At 41.2% G+C, this 24,091-nt stretch overlaps 1 protein-coding gene across 2 annotated transcripts in view; it reads left to right on the top strand.

Moving 5' to 3' along the window:
- The window catches only part of SPOCK3 (SPARC (osteonectin), cwcv and kazal like domains proteoglycan 3), a 570,427-nt gene that overhangs the window by 506,126 nt on the left and 40,210 nt on the right, over positions 1 to 24,091 (top strand). For both annotated transcript variants that reach the window (XM_073606091.1, XM_073606097.1), the window contains exon 7: positions 21,659 to 21,778. In XM_073606091.1, the coding sequence (XP_073462192.1) occupies positions 21,659 to 21,778 (120 nt within the window). The remainder of the gene's footprint in view (positions 1 to 21,658; positions 21,779 to 24,091) is intronic.

Genomic DNA, 24,091 nt, shown 5'->3' with positions numbered 1-24,091 from the left:
TCCTCACACACTCCAAAGACATGCTGGTAGGTTAATTGGATCCTGTCTAAATTGGCCCTAGTATGTATGAATGTGAGTTAGAGACCCTTAGATTGTAAGCTCCTTGAGGGTAGGGACTGATGTGAATGTACAATGTATATGTAAAGCACTGCATAAATTGACGGCGCTATATAAGTACCTGAAATAAATAAATAAATAATAAATAATGCTAAGAAAAATTAGAAAACCTATATACAACCCTTTGGAGGACGTCTCAAAAGCTGAATTAAAGGTCTCCTAATTCTAGGTGGCTGTCTGCTGATTTTTATTCTAAACAAAAAAGATACCTGGTAAAGTACTATTTTGGCAGAAAATGTGGTTTTGTTGACTACTAATTACAATATATCATGTTTTCCTAGTTTAAATTTGACCTGTATGGACATTGTTTTATAGCTAGAAAAAATGGTTTGAATACTAGAAATGCCTTCGGTTATTATAAAATACTTTTTGGCAGAGGAATTCATCTAATTAAGTATGCATTTTTTGATTACTTACATAGCCTTCTATAACCTTTGGTACTTGTCTTTTTTCATTAAATATTCATTTGTCAGTCTCACAAGTAAAATTATAGCTTTTATAGATCCAAATTACTGTCAGAGAATTTGCGACTAGGCATTAAAGGTTAAACCCTATCTATCTATCTATCTATCTATCTATCTATCTATCTATCTATCTATCTATCTATCTATCTATCTATCTATCTATCTATCTATCTATCTATCTATCTATCTATCTATCTATCTATCTATCCTGTTAAAATTCCAAAGAGATAAGTAGATATTATATAATTTACCCATGAAGCTTCAACTGAAGTTAACCCATGAGTTAAACATTTGTATTTGTTTATATGAGTTTAAATGAATTGGTTCATTTAAAACCCCATCTGCTGGTACCTTATCTTTCCTGCATATATATAACATATATGCTGTCAGTTGCATAGTAAACCAGTATTTAATTTGGTTAACGCTCATTTTTTTGTTGCAGATTTTTATGAAGTTTTGGTAGTTTTAGGAAACTGTGAGCTGTCTATGGGTGATCACATGTTACAGTGAAGAGGACACTTCACAACTGAGAGCATATTGTTTCTTACAATTTGACACAGCAGCTGATTTTTAGTGTGTTTACTAGACATGTGCATGAGTTTTCGTCCGAATGCATTTTCGTCCGAATTTCAGGTATTTTCGTTATTGTTTTAAGAAACGATAACGAAAGTGCAGAGTCCGAAAAACGAAAGATCCGACATAAACAAATGCTTTATTTTCGTTTTCGTTGCTACAACAGTTCGATATAGATAGGAGATTCGACATGATGATGACAATAACAATCTGTGTCCATCAAACCTGTGGTCGAATGTGCCTAACCTTAGCTCTATTAGTCCAAGATTATTCTACATAGAGAGAAAAGATTCGACGTAGAGAGAAAAGATTCGACGTAGAGAGAAAAGGTTCGACGTAGGGGAGGAAAGATTCAACGTAGGGGAGGAAAGATTCGACGTAGGGGAGGAAAGATTCGACGTAGGGGAGGAAAGATAAATAAAAATAATGATGATGATGAATGTTATTGGCTGATTGTAACCAAAGAGGTGGAGCAGTAAAATAGCTAGAACTAAGTACACACGTACTTGGGCTTATGGTGTCTGTTGAAAGTTCTAGGAAGATTCGACGGAGCAGGTAAACTATACGGCATTGTACAGTTTAGCTGCTCCGTCGAATCTTCTTTGAACATTCGACAGACACCATAAGCCTTCAATGACAGATTCGACCTTAATTTGGATTTTCGGACTAATGCAATTTTTAACGAAAAACGAAATAAATAAAAACGAATTTCGGGAGTAACTAAATAAATTTATTTTTCAGACGAAAACAAAATTCCGAAACGAAATATTTCAGTGTGCACATGTCTAGTGTTTACGTTATTTGATAAGATATACCTGGGCTCAAAAAAAGTGTGCTTAGTGCAGTTTCATTTGATTTAATACATAGCATATGGAGTATTTAGCAAAGTCCTGGAGCTGTACACCACTTACAAATGGTGTAATCAACTTTATTTAAAACAAATGCAGCACCTAACAATGAAATCAAATATGCAGTGCAATGCAGAAAACACGTAATCATATAATCAATCTTGGTGTCCTTAAAGTTCATTGAGACAATAAATAAACTGAATAAAAATGCAGAATAAGAAGGAGGCTTTCATAGTGCAGCATTAAAAACATTTGTTAAAACCAACCAAATAAACAAAATATAAACACCATCTGAAAGACTTACAAAGTCGCCTCTGCCTCTCCAGGCAGCAGCATGTGACTTCAGAAAGCTCAGTTATTGTCTATTCTGGTATTGAGCGGCATATATCCACTAAGGCAAGGCTGCAAATGAAGGGCTGCTGTGTGGGAGCTGTTGTGGATTGGGCTTCAATGTATATGAGGCACAGCGAAATCCATCACAGGGATAATAACCAATGTACTGTTTGCCTCTGTTTGGACGGTAATATTTCAAGTAAGCATAAAACCTACCTTCGGGTGTCTGTGTGCTTTATTCCTGCTCTCTGCAGATCCAGGGTTTGAATGTCATGGGGCACTTTTCACCCCTATTGGTGGATGACACAACACACTTCAATGTATTAATTTCATTGATATATTTATGAACTGTTTATGTACGCTATGGGGTTTATTTGCTAAAACTAGAGAGTGCTGGTGTGTGTAATCTGGTGTAATTCTGCATAGAAACCAGTCAACGTCCAGGTTTTTTTGTCAAGACTTAATTGAACAAGTTGAAATTTAGAAGCTGATTGGCTACCATGCACAGCTGCAGCAGATTTTGCACTGTCCAGTTTTAGTAAATCAACCCCTATATTTATGACAACATGGTTCTATTTCATTTATTCAATTTCATTTATATATGTATGAACTGGTTATGGACACCATGGGGGAGATTTACTAAAACTGGTGCATACAGAATTTGGTGTAGCTGTTGGTGTAGCTGTGCATAGTAACCAATCAGCTTCTAGGATTTATTGTCAAAGCTTAATTGAACAAGCTGAAGTTAGAAGCTGATTGGTTACCATGTACAGCTACATCAGATTCTGTGTGCACCAGTTTTAGTAAATATGCCCCTATAGGTATGATACGTGGTTTTATTTATTTATTCAATGTATATATTAATTAATATTAATTTAGTTAATTTATTTCAGCAATTCAAAAAGTGAACCTCATATATTATGTAAATTCATTACACACAGAGTGATATATCTCAACCATTTCTTTCTTTTCATTTTGATAATTGTGGCTTAAATCCAGTGAAAACCCAAAATGTAGTATCTCAGAAAATTGTAATATTTCAAAACGTCAGTAAAAAGGGATTTTTAATACAGAAATATTGGCTTACTAAAAAGTATGTCCATGTACAGTATAGTGTGCACTCTGGTTGGGGCTCCTTTTGCATGAATTACTGCATCAATGTGGCATGGCACTGCTGAGGTTTTATGGAAGCCCAGGTTGCTTCGATGGCGGCCTTTAGATTGTCTGCATTGTTGGGTCTGGTGTCTCTCATCTTACTCTTTACAATACCCCACACATTCTCTACGGGGTTTAGGTCTGGCGAGTTTGCTGGCCAATCAAGCACAGTGATCATTAAACCAGGTATTGGTACTTTTAGCATTGTGGGCAGGTGCCAAGTCCTGATAGAAAATGAAATCAGCATCTCCATAAAGCTGGTCAGCAGAGGGAAGCATGAAGTGCTCTAGAATTTCCTGGTAGAGGGCTGCGCTGACTTTGGACTGGATAAAACCCAATGGACCAACACCAGCAGATGACATGGCTCCCAAATCATCACTGACTGTGGAAACTTAACACTGAACCTCATAGAACTTGGATTATGTGTCTCTCCACTCTTTCTCCAGACTCTGGGATCTTGATTTCCAAATTAAATGCAAAACTTACTTTCATTTACTTTCATCCAAAAAGAGGACTTTGGATCACTGAGCAACAGTCTAGTCCTTTTTCTCCTTAGCCCAGATAAGACACTTCTGACGTTGTCTCTGGTTCAGGAGTGGCTTGATACAAGGAATGCAACAGTTGTAGACCATGTCCTGGATACGTCTGTGTGTGGTGGCTCTTGAAGCATTGACACCAACCGTAGTCCACTCCTCGTGCTTCTCCCCCAAAATTCTTGAATGGCTTTTGCTTCACTAGTCTCTCAAGGCTGCAGTTAGCCTTGTTGCTTGTGCACCTTTTTCTACCACACTTTTTCCTTCCGCTCAACTTTCCATTAATATGCTTGGATACAGCACTCTGTGAACAGCCAGCATTTTTAGCAATGGCCTTTTGTGACTTACCCTCCTTGTGGAGGGTGTCAATGACAGTCTTCTGGACAACAGTCAAGTCAGCAGTCTTCCCTATGATTGTGTAACCTACTGATCCAGACCGATAGACCATTTAAAGACTCAGAAAACTTTTTTGAGTTAACCACTTCAATACCAGGCACTTATGCACCTTCCCGCCCAGACCAATTTTTAGCTTTCAGCGCTCTCACACTTTGAATGACAATTACTCAGTCATGCTACACTGTATCCAAACAAAATGTTTATCATTTTCTTCTGACAAATAGAGCTTTTTTTGGTGGTATTTAATCACCACTGGGTTTTTTATTTTTTGCGATATAAGCAAAAAAAACAGCGAAAATTTTGAAAAAAACATACTTTTTTTTAGTTTCTATTGTAAAATTTTGCAAATAAGTAATTTTTCTTAATAAATTTGTGCCAAAATTTATACTGCTACATATCTTTGGTAAAAATAACCCAAATTAGTGTATATTATTTGGTCTTTGTGAAAATTATAGAGTCTACAAACTATGGTGCCAATCATTGAAAATTGATCACACCTGATGTACTATCTCACCTGAAGGCCTATCTCATTTTTTGAGACACTAACAAGCCAGGAAAGTACAAATACCCCCCAAATGACCCCTTTTTGGAAAGTAGATAGTCCAGTGTATTTACTAAGAGGCATGGTGAGTTTTTTGAAGTTTTTTTCCCACAATTCCTGGGAAAATTAAGATTTTTTTTTTTTTTTACACAAACTGGTCATATTAACAGGTCATTTCTCTCACACAGCATATGCATAATTGCAACTACACCCCAAAATACATTCTGCTACTCCTGAGTATAGCGATACCACATGTGTGAGACTTTACACAGCCTGGCCACATACAAAGGGCCAACATTGAAGTAGCACTTTCAGGCGTTCTACAAGCATAAATTGCACATATCCTTTCTCAACCACCTATTACACTTTTGAAGGCCCTGGAGCACCAGAACAATATAATTATCCACAAAATGAACCCATTTTGGAAAGCACACACCCCAACGTATAATCTGTGAGGCATAATGAGTCTTTTGAACGGTTCATTTTTTTCCAGAAGGTTTTGAAAAAAGTGGAAAAAAATGAAAATGCATTTTTTTTTACACAAAGTTGTCCATTTATAAGATATTTATAACGCATAGCATGTATATAGCAAAAATGACACCCCAAAATGCATTCCTCTACTCCTCCTGAGTATGGCGATACCACATGTGTGAGACTTTTACACAGCCTGGCCACATACAAAGGCCCAACATTGAAGTAGCACTTTTAGGCATTCTACAAGCATAAATTGCACATCTCATTTCTCAACCACCTATCACATTTTTGAAGGCCCTGGAGCACCAGGACAATGGAATTGTCCACAAAATTACCCCATTTTGGAAAGAAAACACCCCAATGTATAATCTATGAGGCATAATGAGTCTTTTAAATGGTTCATTTTTTTCCAGAAGTTTTTGGAAAATGTGGAAAAAAAATGAAAATGCATTTTTTTTACACAAAGTTGTCCCTTTATAAGATATTTATAACGCATAGCATGTGCATAGCAAAAATGACACTCCAAAATACATTCTGCTACTCCTCCTGAGTATGGTGATACCTCATGTTTGAGACTTTTACACAGCCTGGCCACATACAGAGGCCCAAAATCCAAGTAGCACCTCCAGGCATTCTAGCAGCATTAATTACACATCATTTTCTGACTACCGATCACATTTTTGAAGGGCCTTCATATTTCTAACACATAGCAGGTTCATACCAAATAACAAAAGATTACCTGTGGTTTTAGAAGTGCAGTGGTCCACAGAGGAGAGCATTGGTCCAGGCAGTTGGCAGGAATGAGGTCAGCGACAGCAAAAGTAATCATCCAGGCAGCAGGCAGGAATACTGTCCATAGTTCGTACAGGCAGAGGTACTGTCAGCACAGCCAGAGCACAGCCAAAGCACAGGTCCAGGTAGCAGGTAGAGGTGTGCCAGCAGAAATACTGTCAAGTCAGTAGAGGCAGCAGGCAGATATATGGTCAACACAGCCAAAGTATTGGTCCAAACAGCAGGAAGAAACATGGTCCATAATGTCATGGGTCATTACAGGCAGCAATATGGTCAGCACAGCTAAAGTATTGGTCCAGGCAGCAGGAAGGACCATCAAGCTTAGGGCCAGGGGGACAGGGGTAGAGGCTTCTCCCCCCCCCCCAAATCGCTTTGAAGCCTCCGGGCAACCAGACCCTGTTCTGGGAGCACAGAAAACGAAAAACTGGTTTTCTCTACTCAGAACGCTATTTTGAAGCCCCTCACATATGTGACACCCCTGTGTACTAAAGTAGAAGGCCAAAAGATCAGTCCAAGTGGCAGGCAAAAACATGGTCAATTAACAGGCCAAGGTCGGTGCACGTGGAAGTCAGAAACATGGTTTAAATCGGCAGGCAGAGGCATTATCGGTAAACAGGCTGAGGTTGGTGCATGTGGAAGTCAGAAACGTGGTTTAAATCGGCAAGCAAAGACATCGCCGGTAAACAGGCCAGGGTCAGTTAATTAACATGGTAGCAGGCAAATGGGGAAATGGCAGTCTGGTAATAATAAAGGGAACTAATATTGGATGGATGTATGATAATTTTTGAAGCAATCTCCGATGTACAGGCCAGGTTGAGAGGGACATTGGGGACAATAATAGCTGGAATCTCTTCTTACTCCTCCTCTGCTGCATACATGGCATTTCTTTTGGCGTCTTCTTCCAGATTCTGTGGGGGAATGCTATAGGGAAAGTGTTGCTCGTGAAGTCAACTCACATTATCAGAGCGAATGCTCCCTGGGGCGGGAACTTGTTGGTAAATAAGGGCAGTTACAATATCGTCAATATACTTGAGGTAGGTGATTTGTTGGTTTTGAGCTGCTTTTTGGTAGCAGACAAACGAATTAAAAAGGGCCATGTGAAACAGGTGAAATGCAACTTTCTTGTACCAGTAACGGGACTTTCTGGTTGATAAATAGGACTGTAGCATCTGATCATTTAAATCCACCCCCCATATACATATTGTAGTCGTGGACACATTCGGGCTTTACAATGGGGCCGCGTCTTCTTTGGATCTCCACCACAGTGTCATTGTGGATGATAGAGAGGATGTGGACATCTTTCTTGTCCCTCCACTTCATAGCCAACACCTCCTCGTTCCACATGAATGCTGATTCTCCGTTTTGCAATTTTTTTGTCAACAGATTTTGTGGGAATCCCTTACGGTTTTTTTTTAAGGTACCACAGGCTGGGTTTTTTTTTACTGTAAAGATGACGAAAAAGGGGCAGGCTGGGATAATAGTTGTCGACATAGAAATGGTATCCTTTTTCAAACAGGGGGTATGCCACCTCCCAGACAATTTTCCCACTGGTTCCAATATATGTGGGGCAGTCACGGGGCTGGAGCTGGGAGTCTGTGCCTTCGTAGATCCGGAATGTGAAGACATATCCAGTGACTCGATCACATAATTTATTTAATTTCAGCCCATACCTGGCTCTCTTGTTTGGTAAATACTGCTTGAAGTGCAGTCGGCCAGTAAAATGTATGAGGGACTCGTCCACACAAATTTTTTGGTCTGGGATGAACTTCTCTAAATCACTGGGAAAGGGAATTGATTAGGGGGCGTATCTTGTACAATTTGTCATGGTTGGGATGATCTCGGGGAGGGCACTGTGAATTGTCATTGAAGTGGAGAAAACGCATAATCATGTCGTATCTTGTCCTGGACATGACAGCGGAATATATGGGCATGTGTTGGATGGGGTTGGTGGACCAATATGCATGGACTTCATTCTTTTTTGTAAGCCCCATATTGAAAGTAAGGCCCAAAAATAATTTAAATTCATCCAGTGTCGCCACTGAAACATGCGGGCGTAGGAAGAATTGGGGTTGGCAGCAATAAATTGGAATGCATACAAATTAGTTTGATCCACCATATTCTGCAGAAAATCTTGTGGGGAAAAAAAAGAAAAATAATCGAATTGAGAAAAATTTGTAGTGTCGGGCTGCACACCTGGCTGTGCGGTGAAAGGGGGGATGATAGCGGATCCTGAGTTGGCAGGCAGCCATAAGGGGTTTGCCAGGGCATCGGGAAGGTAGGACTGGGGCTGGGTTCTTCGGGTTGTAATTCCAGTACTTGTACTGGGCTCCTCTTCCTGGGGCTTGGGGCCTGGCGCTGCTGGTGGTGGGCAGATCTCCTGATCTTGGTCCTGATCTCATTCTTTTGGGAGGGATGGTTTCCTCCGCGAACTTGGACTCTGATCCACTATCCTCCACTGGCTCGTATTCCAAACCAGAATCGGATGATGGGAGCTCCCCGCTGCTCTCATCATCTGACATGGCAAAAATCTCATATGCCTCCTCAGGTGTGTAAACCCTTTGGGACATTATGGCAATGCTTATTGGCAGGCCTGTGTAATGGTACTGCTGGTGGTAGTGGTACCGATTGAGGTATTAGTGGCGGGCCTGTGTGGTGGTACAGATGGCGGTATGGGTGGTGGTGGTACCAAGGGCAGTACAGGTGGTGGTGGTGGTGGTACCTATGGTGGTACGGGTGGTGGTGGTGGTACGGGTGGTGGTACCCATGGCGGTACAGGTGGTGGTGGTGATGGCGGTACCGGTGGTGGTACAGGTGGTGGTGGTACCAATGGCGGTACAGGTGGTGGTGGCGGTACAGGTGGCGGTATGGGTGGTGGTGGTACAGATGGCGGTACTGACGGTGGTACGGGTGATGGTAGTACCGATGGCGGCACTAGTGGCGATACTGGTAGTGGCCTGTTGGTAGTATAGATGGTGGGCCTGATGGCGGTACTAGTGGCGGTACTGGTGGTGGTACCGATGGCGGTACTGGTAGCCTGTGTGGCGGTACCGATAGCCTGTGACAGATGGGCTGATTGACAGATGGGCTGATTGACAGATGGGCTGATTGACAAATGGGCTGATTGACAAATGGGCTGATTGGCTGGGCTGTGTGACTCTTAATGGGGGGCAGTGTTGCGCACAGTACAATACAATAAAATGTCAGACAGACACTGATTTCACTCGCTGATCCCTGCTCTCTCCTCACACGATCGGTGTGTGAGGAGAGAGCAGGGATCAGATGGTAACAACTACTCAATGTTTACATTTGTGACCGGCTGTGATTGGACACAGCCGGTCACGTGGTAAACAGCCAATTTCATTGGCCATTTACCCTAATCGGGGAAGCGCTGTGTCCAAGGGACACTCACCTTCCTCGATCCCTGCTCTGCATGCCTTCGGTGGCGCACACGAAGAGTTTGTTGTGACAGGTGATAGGCTGTGACTTTGACACAGCCGATCACGTGGTAAACAGCCAAATTCATTGGCTGTTTACCATGATCGGGGAAGCGCTGTGTCCGAGGGATCACCGCGCTGTGTGCCCCCGCGGGCGCGCGCCGGCATGTTATCCTGCATATGACGCCCAGTCAAGATAACGCAACCACTTCCCGGATGTCAATATGCTATTGACCGGGCGGGAAGTGGTTAATTAGCTGTGAGTCTACAATATTGAACTTTTTCATAATATTCTAATTTTTTGATATACTGAATTTTGGGTTTTCACTAGCTGTAAGCCATAATTATCAAAATTAAAAGAAAGAAATGCTTGAAATATAGCACTCTGTGTGTAATGAATCTATATAATATACGATTTTCACTTTTTGAATTACGTTACTAAAATAACTTAACTTTTTGATGATATTCTATTTTATTGAGATGCACCTGTAATTATATATTTATTGCATTGAACTGCACAATTGTTTTCCTTGGTAAGTGCTATACTTGTTTTGGATTTTTTGGAAATTACCATATATTGGTACCTTGCTAGTTGCCCAGTTACAGACCACTAGCGCAGACCCTGATTTTTTTTTAAATCAACTTCTTGTTCAGCACATGCACAAATACAGACACTCCAACCAGCATCCTCCCTCTGAGTGGGGACCCTGGGGGGAGTTTCTGTGTTGGTGAAAGTGCTGAATAATAAAGTTGATTTTACCCTTTGGAGGTGGTGGGTGGCTCCAGGGCTTTATTAAATGATGTATAGGAGAAACAGACCCCTGGAGTAGAAAGCACCTGCAAGCTGGTGTTCAGGACTGCATTGGTCTTAGGAGCAGCTTTATCCTTTGTGAGAAACATAACATATACTGTAGAATGCTGTGGTCAGGAGTATGTGGCATACAGCATTCTTTATAGGATTATGCAACATACTTGGCAAGTGGGATTAAAAACAATCGATGGATTAGCGATCAGTGGGAGCAACAATGCCTTATCATTGCTGCCAGAGGTAGAAAGAATACCCCTTATTTTTGGAAGAATGCCTTCTCATTGGTCTCAGTGATGATGTATATGAGAGATAAGCAAATACAGTCAGCATTAGAACACAACTGAATGGAAGGTCAGCCTGTAGAAGGATGCCTAAAGCAGGAAGGGCTCCAGACAAGAGACCTGGGGTGCATCGCCCAGGTGAATGGGACTTGTAACACCCCTGTTATGACGCTCGTCTCCTGGAAGCCACTATGCATTGTGTTTTCCTGAGAAAAGATGGTCCGCAACTCCTTGCTTGCTCTTTAAAATCTTCAAACTTTATTGGTTCTCCATAAAAGACACAGACAGCAGATGTAAACATGTTTCAGCCTTGCGGGCCTTGTTCAAGGCTGAAACGCATTTGCATCTGCTGTCTGTGTCTTTTATGGAGAACCAATAAATTTTGAAGATTTTAAAGAGCAAGAAAGGAGTTGCGAACCATCTTTATTCATGATTGCTACTGCAGCTGTGCGACTGCCTTTCCGCACCCAGGTAGCTCTAAACAATCTTCTGATCATATTGGGTAGCAGCACCCTACTTCTGCTCTAATTTATGGCCATTGTGCTCTCCACCTGGCCTGACCACTATGTTTATTCTAATATTTCCAGTATGTCTCCTACCTGTTTCATGGGATCATTCATCTTTACCTATTTATTTGGAACTTTGGTTTTCTTACCCTATTATGAAGCAGTCCTGAGGATAGTAGTCTACATGCTTCTCACAGAGAAACCCACATCTCCTTGTTGGTGTGGAGACCATACTTTTCTTTGACTCTTAATGTCAAATGAGGCCCCAGTACTTACTGGTGAGCAGATACTCAGTATGTTGGCCAAATAGATGATGTTTTCTTTCATTTGTTTGTTCTACTTTGAATTTTGTATGCAGTCAAACTATAAAATATTCAGGCTGCTTTATATCTTCTTTTTTCATAATGTTGTTTATCTGACCCACTTAGCGCCATACTTTGTCTTAGTTCTTCTCTCAGTTCCAACCCTCTCTCTCAGTCACCCTTACGTTGAGTCATCGTCATCCATCACAGTCGCAAAAAGACATGTGCTAATTGACTTTGCAGTTGCAGTTTGGAATGTGTTTTTCAGGGAAATGTGTGTGCTATCTATGGGCCAATGGAGAGATCACATGTCACATGCCACACTGACAGCACTTGTAGTGGTCTACTGACAGCACATATTTTTGCTTGACTGTGCAGCACTGTAAAATATTTAAGCAATAGTCACTGAAATAGTCCTGAACATTCACGGAAAGACTTTTGTGTGGGAGCTTGTGTTAACCCATTTTCCATTTCCCTTTCAAACTGGGTGGCCTACAGATCCTTAGATAACTGAAAATTTAAGACTACTACTCCCCATTAGTTCCCCAGTTACATCCCATTACCTTCTCAAAAAATTGACCCCTTATTAGCCTCAGTAATTTTTCAGTGCATTGTTCATCCCTCATTCTGTTGTATAAGCTATACCAATCTCTATTTGGTTGAATGCATTCATGGTCCCTTCTTTTCTTCCACTATATGTCTCCTGCCTTTTGTTAAGCGTGCACTGTTAAGAAAGGTGCACATTTTGCTACTACTTATTGTAGTATTATTATGTACTATAGTATAAAGGCAATAAAATAAATACAGTTCTGAATTTATACTGATCCCTATCCTGGAAGCTTAGATTTGCAAAATATAATTTTAGGTGATAGAATCCTAACCCATAAAGATGAGCTACCAAAATAAATGAACTTACCTTATAATGTGAAAATGCCTTAGTCTGTAGCAACTGATAAACTTTTACACTCTCAAACTAGAGGCTTGCTTAAATATTAACATTGTATTTTTTTTTCTGTTTAAAGCTAAGTATAATAAATATTTTACATCTACAAAGACTTTTTTTATCTAGTTTTTTATTCAGTTGACTTCTTTTAAAATGAATTTGACAGTCCTTGTACTATAATTCATTTTATTTGTTCTGTATATCACAAAACTGTGTGTAAGAATTTGACAGTGTGTCAAGCAAAGTTGAATAACGGAATTCATGTGCACCAACTAGAGAAACAAAACAGTTTTTAAATGGGTGAACAACTGGAAGCCTAAGGGTTGAAATTCTGTTGTTCTGACAGTACTATGAAAATGAAGCATACATTCTTATACAACAAATAATACTTTGCTTTGTAGTATTAGTGTTCTTTTATATTATTACATTGATTGTATTTTAAAAGCTTCTTTGGAAATTAGGAAAATAAAAGCATTTTTATTAACTTATTGACAATGTTGGCACCTTTTTCCTCCTCTGTCTCTCTCTCTTGCCTCTTGGTCTTTCTCCTTTTCTCTGTCTCTCATCACCACTTGATGCCTGTGAATGGACAGTGAAATGAGAAACAGCACAGTAATGAGCTCACCTGTTGTTCATTTTGCTATTGTTTTCTACCAGCATGCTTCTTGTCAATACTTGAACTGACTGGTCCCTTTTACTGCTTCCTTCTCTCACATTGCAGCTCACTGTACAGGGGCTGCAAGAGGTAGTGGGAAATATTCAAGTTTATGCTGCTTGCATTTAAAAATGGCTGTCTTTTATATCTGAGCTGAAGTTTAATCTGCCTATATTTTGCCTTCCCCGGTCCCCCCATTACCAACATGCTAAATAATTTTTTCTTATAAAACATTTCCCTTTTCATTCCATTCCTCATTTATATCCCAGTGATGCCATCAGTGGGTCTCTGTGCTTATCTACATAATGCAGGCTGGTAGCAGGGCACAGTACTTAGCTACCTGAAAACATCACCAATTCTTGCCTCAACACTCCTCTCAAAAGCCCTATGGCCTGGGGCAAGCAGTGGGTTGACTTTTTTTTTTTTGGGGGGGGGGGGGGGTATGTAAAGTTTAAAATGTTTTGATGGGTAGATTTCCATCTAGAGAAGTGGACATTTCTAGACTGAATGCTTTTGTATGCAGTCTTCTCGTAGATAAAGCATATATGCATTTAAGGGAGTTTAACAGGACACGTGGTCACTCATTAAAATTAGAAGAAAAGAGGTTTAACCTTAAACTACATAGAGGGTTCTTTACTGTAAGAGCGGCAAGGATGTGGAATTCCCTTCCACAGGCGGTGGTCTCAGCGGGGAGCATCGATAGTTTCAAAAAACTATTAGATAAGCACCTGAACAACCACAGCATACAGGGATATACAATGTAATACTGACATACATAGGTTGGACTTGTGTCTTTTTTCAACCTCACCTATTATATAACTATGTGACGCTGAGTCTTAATTATTGAAAGAACTGAAATCCAATGAATGAGGCGGGCTATAGAAAGTAAGTTCAGGGAGGAAAAAGCTAGATGATGCTGGACATCCTAAAGCCAGGAAATTAGGTGAACTCTTTCTAACTTGTTGCCGCATCTAATTCATGCTATGAGAAGCTCACAATGAAGTGAAGCTATGTAGAAATGTGTAAGAATATCTCCCTGTTTTTCAGCCATTTATTTTTTTAATCTGACAAATTTGTTTTTGCTTTTTCATGCTCCCTTCCTATAGTTTTTTTTAACTCATGTTGCTTATTTAAAACTGTTTAAAACTAAACTTGTCATTTTGGCTAGTTATGAAATTACTCTGGGCAGTATTCTACTTATTTTTGTCACAGCCTCTTTTCCCCAAAGTAATCATTTTGGCATAGTGTATAATGTTTCACAGTGAGAGCTAAGGGAAGGAACTGTCATCAAAGTAAGATCATTTTTTTTTTTTTTACTAATTTTCCTGCATTTTTCTGATTTTTTTTTTTTTTTTTTTTTTTTTGTGTTTTTGTTTGTAAGTCTGTCACCTTTTCGGTGTTTGGGGTTTTGAAGTCTTTGGATGGCACCTTATGAATTTAGGGAACAAACAAAAATAGATTTTGCAATAAAATAAGGCTATGTATTGTAAAATGAAAAATATAATTCCTAATAACAAACTCCTGTAACATTCAAGCAGGTGGTATAACCATAGAATGATTAGATTTTCCCAGATCATTGATATTTGTACTGAGTCATATGTGGATATTAATAATCTGCATTATTGCGCAAGCCTCATAAAAATCAGTTATAGGAAAGCACCAATTCATTCACTTTTTTTGGTGAGTTTTCCAAATGCCATGTACAGTAGTTCCTCAAAAGGAAGAAAGAACACACAAGGTTCAAAGTAACTGAAGTACTTTACTTGTTCTCTTCCTTTCAAGCTTATCTGTATATGCCTGCATTGAGGTATGAATTATGATTTATGTTTTCATTTTTTTTTTCAATTTTGAAGATGTTAGTATTTATCTTTTTTGGTTTAAAAAAAAAAGTATTTGCTATATACAGTATGCAAGAATTATACACATACTTTTAATTAAAATGATGCCTTTGTGGAAAGTAAAAAAAATAAAATATTTAAAATTAATTTTTAATATTCTAATGACCTTTATGCTTGATAGCACTTACAAGGTGCCTACTCCATAGTGGTATGTATGATAAACTAACACATGCATTTGTTAAAAGGGAGTATACTAATTGTATTTGTATGTTAGGGACTATTCAAGGCAATCATGTTGTGACAAATGTTAACATTACCACAAAGCACAGTAATACAGGTTATGTGTGCTAAAGTGTCATTTATTGTAAATGGCCCCCAACACATGGGGGCGTGGCCTGGACCGGCATGGCGTAGGGAGCAAAGAACGAGAGCTCCGCTTGCCCATGATCCGAACCACTAGATCCTGGAGTTAATACTACTTACCTCTAACCCACATCTGGACTCCCTGTCTTCCCCGGCCCCCGGGGATCATGTCGCCGCCAAAACAGAAAACAGATCCGGCCGTGAAGCTGGCAAAGTACAGGAACACTGACAAGGAAGCCGGGGGAGAAAATGGTGCCGGCTCCCCTCCTCATGCAGACTCGGCGGTGGAGGACACCGCACGGGTGCTCGAGGCAATCTCAGATTGTAAGAGTACCCTGACTAGTACGATCGAGGAGGTTAAGGTGGATGTGTCATTAATACGCCAAGATCTACAAAAACTGAGACACGGAGACTGAAGCCCGTATTAGCCGCATGGAGGACGAAGTGCCGCCATTACAAGTTCACACTGAACGTTTACAGCATCAACTTAACATGGTGCTAGTTAAGCAAGACGATATGGAAAATCGTCTGAGGAGGTGCAACTTGCGCTTTATAGGCCTGCCTGAGGGCTCGGAGGGCTCCGATCCCCCCTCATTTCTAAAGAATCTGCTGATCAACACATTTGGGAGAGCTGAGTTTTCTACCACTTTTGTGGTTGAACGGGCACACAGGCTAGCTGCCAAACCCCCCCTCAAGGGGCTCCGCCGAGGACATTTATTGCTAAACTGCTTAATTTTCGTGACCGGGATGCTGTACTCCGGCTGACCAGATTAAAAGGTAACATTCCCTTTAAAAACACAGAAATTAAGGTATTCCCGGACTTCTCGGCGGAGGTACAAAAGAAGAGGGCCATGTTTACAGAGGCGAAATGTCAGCTGCGGATCCGCCATTATTCATACGCAATGCTCTTTCCGGCGTGGCTGCGGGTTGTCGGCGAGGACAGAGCGCACTTCTTTGACACACCTGAAGCCGTCTTCACATGGCTGGAAAACAAGGCAGCTCCACATCGTGACCCAGCCTGAAACTGCTGCATGACCTACCTCTGAGATGGAATATGATCTGACATGGATATATACCTTATGGAGATTCTGCAGCCTTAACATCCTACAGGTACTGTGATAAGCTTATATGACAATAACAACATCTTCCCCTATATCTCTCAGTTGCACACACACTCCCTCAGCATGAGGACTGCCTGCTTCCCGGAACTTGTGGACTTTCTCACCCACCATAGACGAACCCCTGGGAAATACACGGACTCCTGTCATTGTATTCACCCGTGGGTGTCGTGTGTGTTCCCCTGTGGCTGGGCCTGGACAGGGGCCCATCAGAAGTGTATACAGTATGACTCACTTTCTCAAAAGCCACAGGCAAGCTGCTATCTGTTAGGATGCTTGAACTGGGGAATATGATTATGTCCCCTAGATCGGTGCTTTTGCCCCTGATGCTTTTGCTTGCCTTGCAGCGAATTATCGCTCCCCTAGTCGCGGGTGTCCCTCCGGATCCCGTTTGTTTTTTTTTCTTTTTTTCTCACAGTAACAGTTGCCTTAGGGCGCAAGTGATGTTTCCCTGGCATGCCCGGCCTCAGCAAAAGGCATATGTGCTTAATTGGATGCATTGCTTACCCGGGTATGCTAGAGTGTTAATGCAGTTAAGATTAGAATGGTCTGATTGGTTTAATGTTTGGTTTAAGTATTACATGCTGAAAAGTAATAGATGGTGGTGTTTGCTTAATGTTATAATGTCCTCGCAATATATCCAGTACATCAAAGGTCCTTATATACAAAATGTTGGGAGTCCCCATCCGCCCAACCTTATCTGTCCCACTGTGGGGTTGGGGGGGGATGGGAACCTCCTCACCTATGGTAATGTCGGTGGCGTCATGGATATTGGACGTGCAGCATACAAATATATACACTTAATACTATGCTGGATGTCAGATGTTTAACTTGGAATGTGAGAGGTCTCAGGGCAACGCCCAAACGTAATGCAGTATTGGCATATCTTAAGACCCAACGTGCAGACATCATGGTATTGGTTGAGACCCATCTCACAGGCCAACTTCAAATGGCACTCAAGAAGCCCTGGGTGGGATGGCTATATCAGGCCCCTTACTCTGCCAACTCTAGAGGCGTGGCTATACTTGTGGCAAAAACGGTACAATTTGTGTTACTTACTCTCAGATCTGACCCCCAGGGTAGGTTTCTATTTCTAAATGCTAAAGTAAATGGCCTAGAAATGTTAATTTTGGCATTCTATGTACCGCCTCCCTTTCAATTTAGCGTTATAAATGAGGGGATAGCCTACGTGTCCCAATTTCCTACTATCCCTGCAATGTGGCTAGGCGATTTTAATAACATTATGAATAAGGATTTAGACCGCATCTCAGTGACACCCCAAGATAAACCCACCCAACCACACACTAGGTTTGGCAAGATAATCACGGATTTAGCCCTTATAGACACTTAGAGACATCGCAACCCATCAGTAAAGGCATATTCCTGCTTCTTCACATCCCACAATACCATGTCACGTATTGACCTCATTCTGATCTCTGGTACCCTTATTCCCCTGCTAAGAAAGGTAGGATTTAACCCGCGCATCCTGTCCAATCATGCCCCATACCGGATTACACTTAGGATCGACTCTCCCCCCAGGACATACAGTTGGAAGCTTAATCCATTTTGGCTGACAGTTGTTCCTGACTTGGGGGAAGCGGCCAGTGAATGGGAATTTTTCTTTCAAGTAAACAGTGGCACAGCACCCCTTGAGGTCATATGGGATACATTTAAATCCCATGCTCGAATGATACTATCGCAGCGTATCTCCCGTTATCGTAAGACATCCTCCCAGGTTCTCAGACAAGCAGAACAATCCCTTGTAGAGGCAGAAAAGAATTTCACAGATGACCCAACTGCATCTACAGCAGATCAACTAAAACTTCAAACCAGAATAGTGAACAACTTATATTTTGAAAAAGCCGATAGGAAAATCTATTTTAATAAGCAAAGGCACTATGAATGCGGAGAGCGGGCGGGTCGTCTTCTGGCTTATTTAGCACATTTAGATCACAGACCCCCTACGGTGGTAGCACTTCGTGATGCAACCGGCAGGATGCTGACTGATCCTGATGAAGTTGCTGGGGAGTTCCGCTCCTTCGCATCCCTATACTCCTCTAACGCTAATACTTCTATCTAATATAGAACTGCCCCGCCTTACTCAACCCCAGGTAGATCAGCTAGAAGCCCCTATTACTGAAAGTGAAATAACAAAGGCACTTTCCCTGCTCAACCCATCAAAAGCACCGGGGTCCGATGGACTACCCTTGGAGTTTTACACAGCATATAGTGAGACATTGATTCCCAAGCTTGGTGAATTATTTTCCCATATCTTTGAATCTGAGTCCCTTCCATCGTCCATGCACAAAGCAAATATAGTATTGATACCCAAACCTGGCAAAAATCCAGAATTCCCAGAGTCCTATCGCCCAATATCCCTTCTCCAATTGGATGTAAAGATATTGGCCAAGATCCTGGTGCGGTGATCCTCTCACTAATTCACCCGGACCAAACTGGATTTATGCCTGCAAAAAATACGGCATATAATCTACGCAGACTCCATATGAATGTTCAAGCTGAACATGATGCCATGGGCTCTAGAGTGGTGGTGTCTCTTGACGCCACAAAGGCGTTCGACTCGGTCGAGTGGACATACCTATGGGAATGCCTCGCAAAATTTGGGTTTGGACCCTGCTTCATTAAATGGATCCGATTATTATATCAAAGTCCATGCGCCAGGGTCTTGGTCAATGGAAAAGTTTCTGATCCATTTCCTCTCTCCAGGGGCACTCGGCAGAAGTGTCCACTTTCTCCCCTGCTTTATGCGCTGGCGGTGGAACCTCTTGCCGCCTCCCTTAGAATACACCCAGGCATTGAAGGACTTGCCCGTGGAAACCTGCTGGAAAAGATAAGTCTGTATGCTGACGATATGCTATTATACCTTGCAGATGCAGGCTCCTCTTTACAGTTGGCCCTGGAAGTAGTCCAAAACTTTGGTAGATATTCAGGACTGAAGATTAATTGGGATAAATCCCAAATCCTCCCAATAGATATCAGCGTGCCAACCAAAGAACAATCTAGCTCCTCACTCCTTAGGGTCAGTGCTATGAAGTACCTAGGAATTGTGATAACTCAATCACCTGAAGACTACAGTCGCCTTAATTTAGAACCCCTTATAGCAATATTGAAACGCAAAACACAGACATGGGCTAAATTACCCCTTGGGGTGATGGGACGGGTAAACCTTATTAAAATGGTCCTCCTCCCTAAATTCTTATATGTACTGTGGCACGCTCCGATCTATTTACCATTGAGGATCTTTAAATCTATTGAGGCCATTCTTAATTCATTTGTTTGGGGATCGAGCCATCACAAATTGTCCTGGCAAACACTGAAAAACCCGACGGAACTGGGGGGAGCGGCATTGCCAGATTTCAATCTTTACTACCTGGCGGCGCAAATGTCTCATTTTTTCCATCTGGACAATCATGACAAAGACCGTTGCTTAGCCTTGCTCTGTGTTCCGCATGGACGTAGAGTTTCGCACCCTTTCCAGACTCTTTTTAAAGGCACTAATAAAATAGATAATAGAAAAGGAATACTGTATCACTACTGTAGCTTTGGGAAGTAGTAAAACATAAGCTTAAAATGCCATCTGTGCATTCTCATATGCCCCTATGGGATAATTCTGACCTGGGAGAGCTCCTAAAGGTGCCAAATCCCGAATTATGGCTTCACTCTGGGGTAGGATTTCTGTCAGACGTCTATTGTGACAATGTCCTAAAATCATTCCAACAACTCAAAACAGACTTTGGCCTTCCAAATGCTATGCTTTTTCGTTATCTCCAGCTCCGTCACGCCCTCAGTGCTCAATTTGGTGGGACCCCTCCCGATGTAGAACAAATGGATGTCCTATGCATTATGTTGGGATCTGACCATCGCAAACTCATCTCAGGATTCTATATATCCCCTTCTAAGACCCATAGCAGTTTCAATTGCATATAAATTAAAAGACCTTTGGTCAGGGGACGTGGGGGGGCTGGAGGATGATGAATGGGAAGATGCACTGGAAACTTGCAAAAAAGCTTCTACCAAGTTGTCGGACCGTCTCACACATTTGTACATTTTGCATAGGTCTTATCTGACCCCTCATCGCATAGCCAAATACAAACCCAGTCAAAGTCCAAATTGCCCCCAATGTGATAATCCTTCCAGTACCTTCTTCCACCTCCTTTGGCTGTGTCCAGCAATACAAGACTATTGGTCCCAGATAGTCAAGTTTATCCACGATAAAATGGGATCTCCCCTCACATTGTGCCCCAAACAATGCTTACTAGGGGTGTTCCCAGACCCCGACTCAGATAAATTTCATAAGATATTTCTCCAGGAGTCGTTGTTCATAGCTAGACTACTAATAGCCAGAAAATGGATGCAAACCACTCCCCCAACTCTTCGCGAGTGGATATCTAACATTAATAATGTTCTTCCGTACAAAAAGGAAATCTATGCCCACAGGGTATGCCCGACCAAATACGGCAAAGTATGGGACACCTGGTTGGAAAACGCCTCCACCTGTAACACACTTTCAGAATAACACATTCAGGGGCTTAAGAATCATATTAAAGCACAAAATTCGGATGTGCGAGGTCCCCTTATTGTACAAATGCTTAAATGTTGGTCCTATGCAAGTGTGTATATGAATGTACGGCTCAATATTTTAGCTCTGCAGACGTTTTGTAAGGTGCTTTTACTTGATGTTTGCTCTGTTTCTTCTTCTTTTAATTTTTTTTATATATTATTTTTTTTCTTTTATTCCCATTTTTCTCTTTTGCTGTTACCAGAATAATATGTCACTGTACCATGGATCTATAATTTACTCTTCCAATAAAAACACCACGTTAATTGTAAAAAAAAAAAAAAATGGCCCCCAACACACCTCCAAAATGCATGTGCTCTCTAATGGTCTGCAGTGCAGCAAACGCATGGTGTTTTGTGCGTTGCGCTGTGCTAAGAAAAAACCCAGACAGCGCCTATTTTTTTGTGTACTAAGGTGTATTCCAGCCCATTTAATATGAATTGAGTTTAACACAGTACACTGCAACTGGTGGCAACTCACAAAACACATATGCTGAGTTGTGATGTAAATGTGCCCTGACTATTTTGAACTTGGAAATTATTGTTTAAGTCAAATATGTTCTGTAAATGAAAAATTATTATTTTTTTATATTTTTTTTTTTCTTTCAGTTTGCACCGATCAGGAGTTCAGGGAAATAGCTAATCGACTAAGAGAATGGTTTAAAGCACTTCATGAAAGTGGATTCCAGAAAAAGAAGATTAAATCAACTTCAAGACCAGAAAGAAGCAGTAAGATCATATTATTGTCCTAGAGAATGTGATATTTACATGCAGATTTGTAGAAAGATATGAAAGACCAGTTCAGTTATGTATGCAGTAAAAATTAATCACAAGTATTTTTATAGAAAAAGAGAAAAGGCTAGTCAGCTCTGCTGCAGTGCACAGTACTATCAATCTAAGTTGCTTGGTTGCAGGAGAACACAGGGGTGACTTCATTACTGATCCTTTATTGTACTGTCATAGTCACAGCTGGGTCTTTGGTCAAACTATATTGCCTATCTGGGCAACATCTACAGCCCTTGATCCCACCATTGTCCATTTTTTTTCTTTTTTCCTGACTCCTCTGTCATGTCCTCTTCTGGGAGGGGTGACAGTGATCCACTTCCTCCATCTGGGCCAGAAATGACCAGTTTTGTCAGTTTTTTGTTGCTGCCTCTTTTCATAACATCATCATGCTGTTACTAGAGTAGTCAGAACCTGTGATAACACTAATGGACTTCAAATGGGAAGTGTCCACATCCTAGGGCAGCAATGTGGACACCTGAAATAGGACACTCCTACTCTGCATTCCAGAAGAAAAAAGACAAACAATGGTTATACATGACCATGTATTCAGGTAAGTATTTTGCCCTTTTAATTTACTCTTTTACATATGTGAAAGGGGGAAAAGCTAGCAATGGTTGGGATAAACTTTAAAGGGAGGAGGTTGCCTGGAGATCTTTAACTGTACTGAAGTATATCCATCACAAGAGAATTTTGTGGTCTGCCAATCTTTAATGTTTTCTTTTAGGAAAGGTAGTTCCCTGGCTGTAATGCTGCTCATAGATTGACCTCAATACTCTTTAAGTGACCTGGAACAAGTATAGAGATAAGGTATGATCTCGTGGTTCGAATTGAACATCGGGTGTACATCTTGCCGAATTCTGAACATTATGGGGCATTCGCAGTAAATTTGCGTGCCGCAGAACGCCCCATAATGCACTGCTATATCGCAGTGCATTGATGTCTGATGATTTGGCCAAAGCATGCACCTCACCTGCATGCTTTGGCCAATCACAGCGCTGCTGTGAGAGCCATGATTGGCTAAAGGTAGGGTGCCTTTAGCCAATCATGGCTCAGGGGGCCAAGTCCACACCCCACACTATATAATGCTGCTTACATAGTGGCCGTATATAGTGTAATGATTGAGAGAACGTTAGCTAGAGGCAGGTGAATTAGTGGCATGCACACAGTTTAGTATATAGAGAGAGAGAGAGAGAGAGAGAGAGATATCTATATATCTATATATAGATATATATAGAGATATATCTATATATATCTATCTATATATAGATATATCTATATATATCTATATATAGATAATAAATATATAGATATATAATATATATATCTTTATATATAGATATATATATGTACAGTATCTCACAAAAGAGAGTTTACCCCTCACATTTTTGTAATTTTATTATAGCTTTTCATTGGACAACACTGAAGAAATTACACTTTTCTACAATGTAAAGTAGTGCGTGCACAGCTTGTATAACAGTGTACATTTGCTGTCCCCTCAAAATAACTCAACACACAGCCATTAATGTCTAAACTGCTGGCAACAAAAGTGAGTACACCCCTAATTGAAAATTTCCAAGTTGGGCCCAATTAGCCATTTTCCCTCTCTGGTGTCATGTGACTCATTAGTGTTACAAGGTCTCAGGTGTGACTGGGGAGCAGGTGTGTTAAATTTGGTTTTATTGCTCTGACTCTCTTATACTGGTCACTGAAATTTAAACATGGCATCTCATGGCAAAGATCTCTCTGAGGATCTGAAAAAAAAATTGCTCTACATAAAGATGGCCTAGGATATAAGAAGATTGCCAAGACCCTGAAACTGAGTTGCAGCACGGTGGCCAAGACCATATAGTGGTTTAACAGGACAGGTTCCACTCAGAACAGGCCTCACCAGGTCGACCAATGAAGTTGAGTGCACGTGCTCAGCATCATATCCAGAGTTTGTCTTTGGGAAATAGACTTATGAGTGCTGCCAGCATGCTGCAGAGGTTGAAGGGGTGGGAGGGTCAGCCTGTCAGTACCTAGACCATATGCCGCACACTGCATCAAATTGGTCTGCATAGCTGTCGTCCCAGAAGGAAGCCTCTTCTAAAGATGATGCACAAGAAAGCCTGAAGTTTGCTGCAGACAAGCAGACTAAGGACATGGATTGCTGGAACCATGTCCTGTGGTCTGATGAGACCAAGATAAACTTACTTGGTTCAGATGGTGTCAAGCATGTGTGGCGGCAACCAGGTGAGGAGTACAAAGACAAGTGTG

This window comes from Aquarana catesbeiana, linkage group LG01, assembly GCF_042186555.1.
Source record: "Aquarana catesbeiana isolate 2022-GZ linkage group LG01, ASM4218655v1, whole genome shotgun sequence".
NCBI lineage: Eukaryota > Metazoa > Chordata > Amphibia > Anura > Ranidae > Aquarana > Aquarana catesbeiana.
The sequence above is the reverse complement of the archived record's forward strand: the minus strand, read 5'-3'. Positions and strand labels throughout refer to the sequence as shown.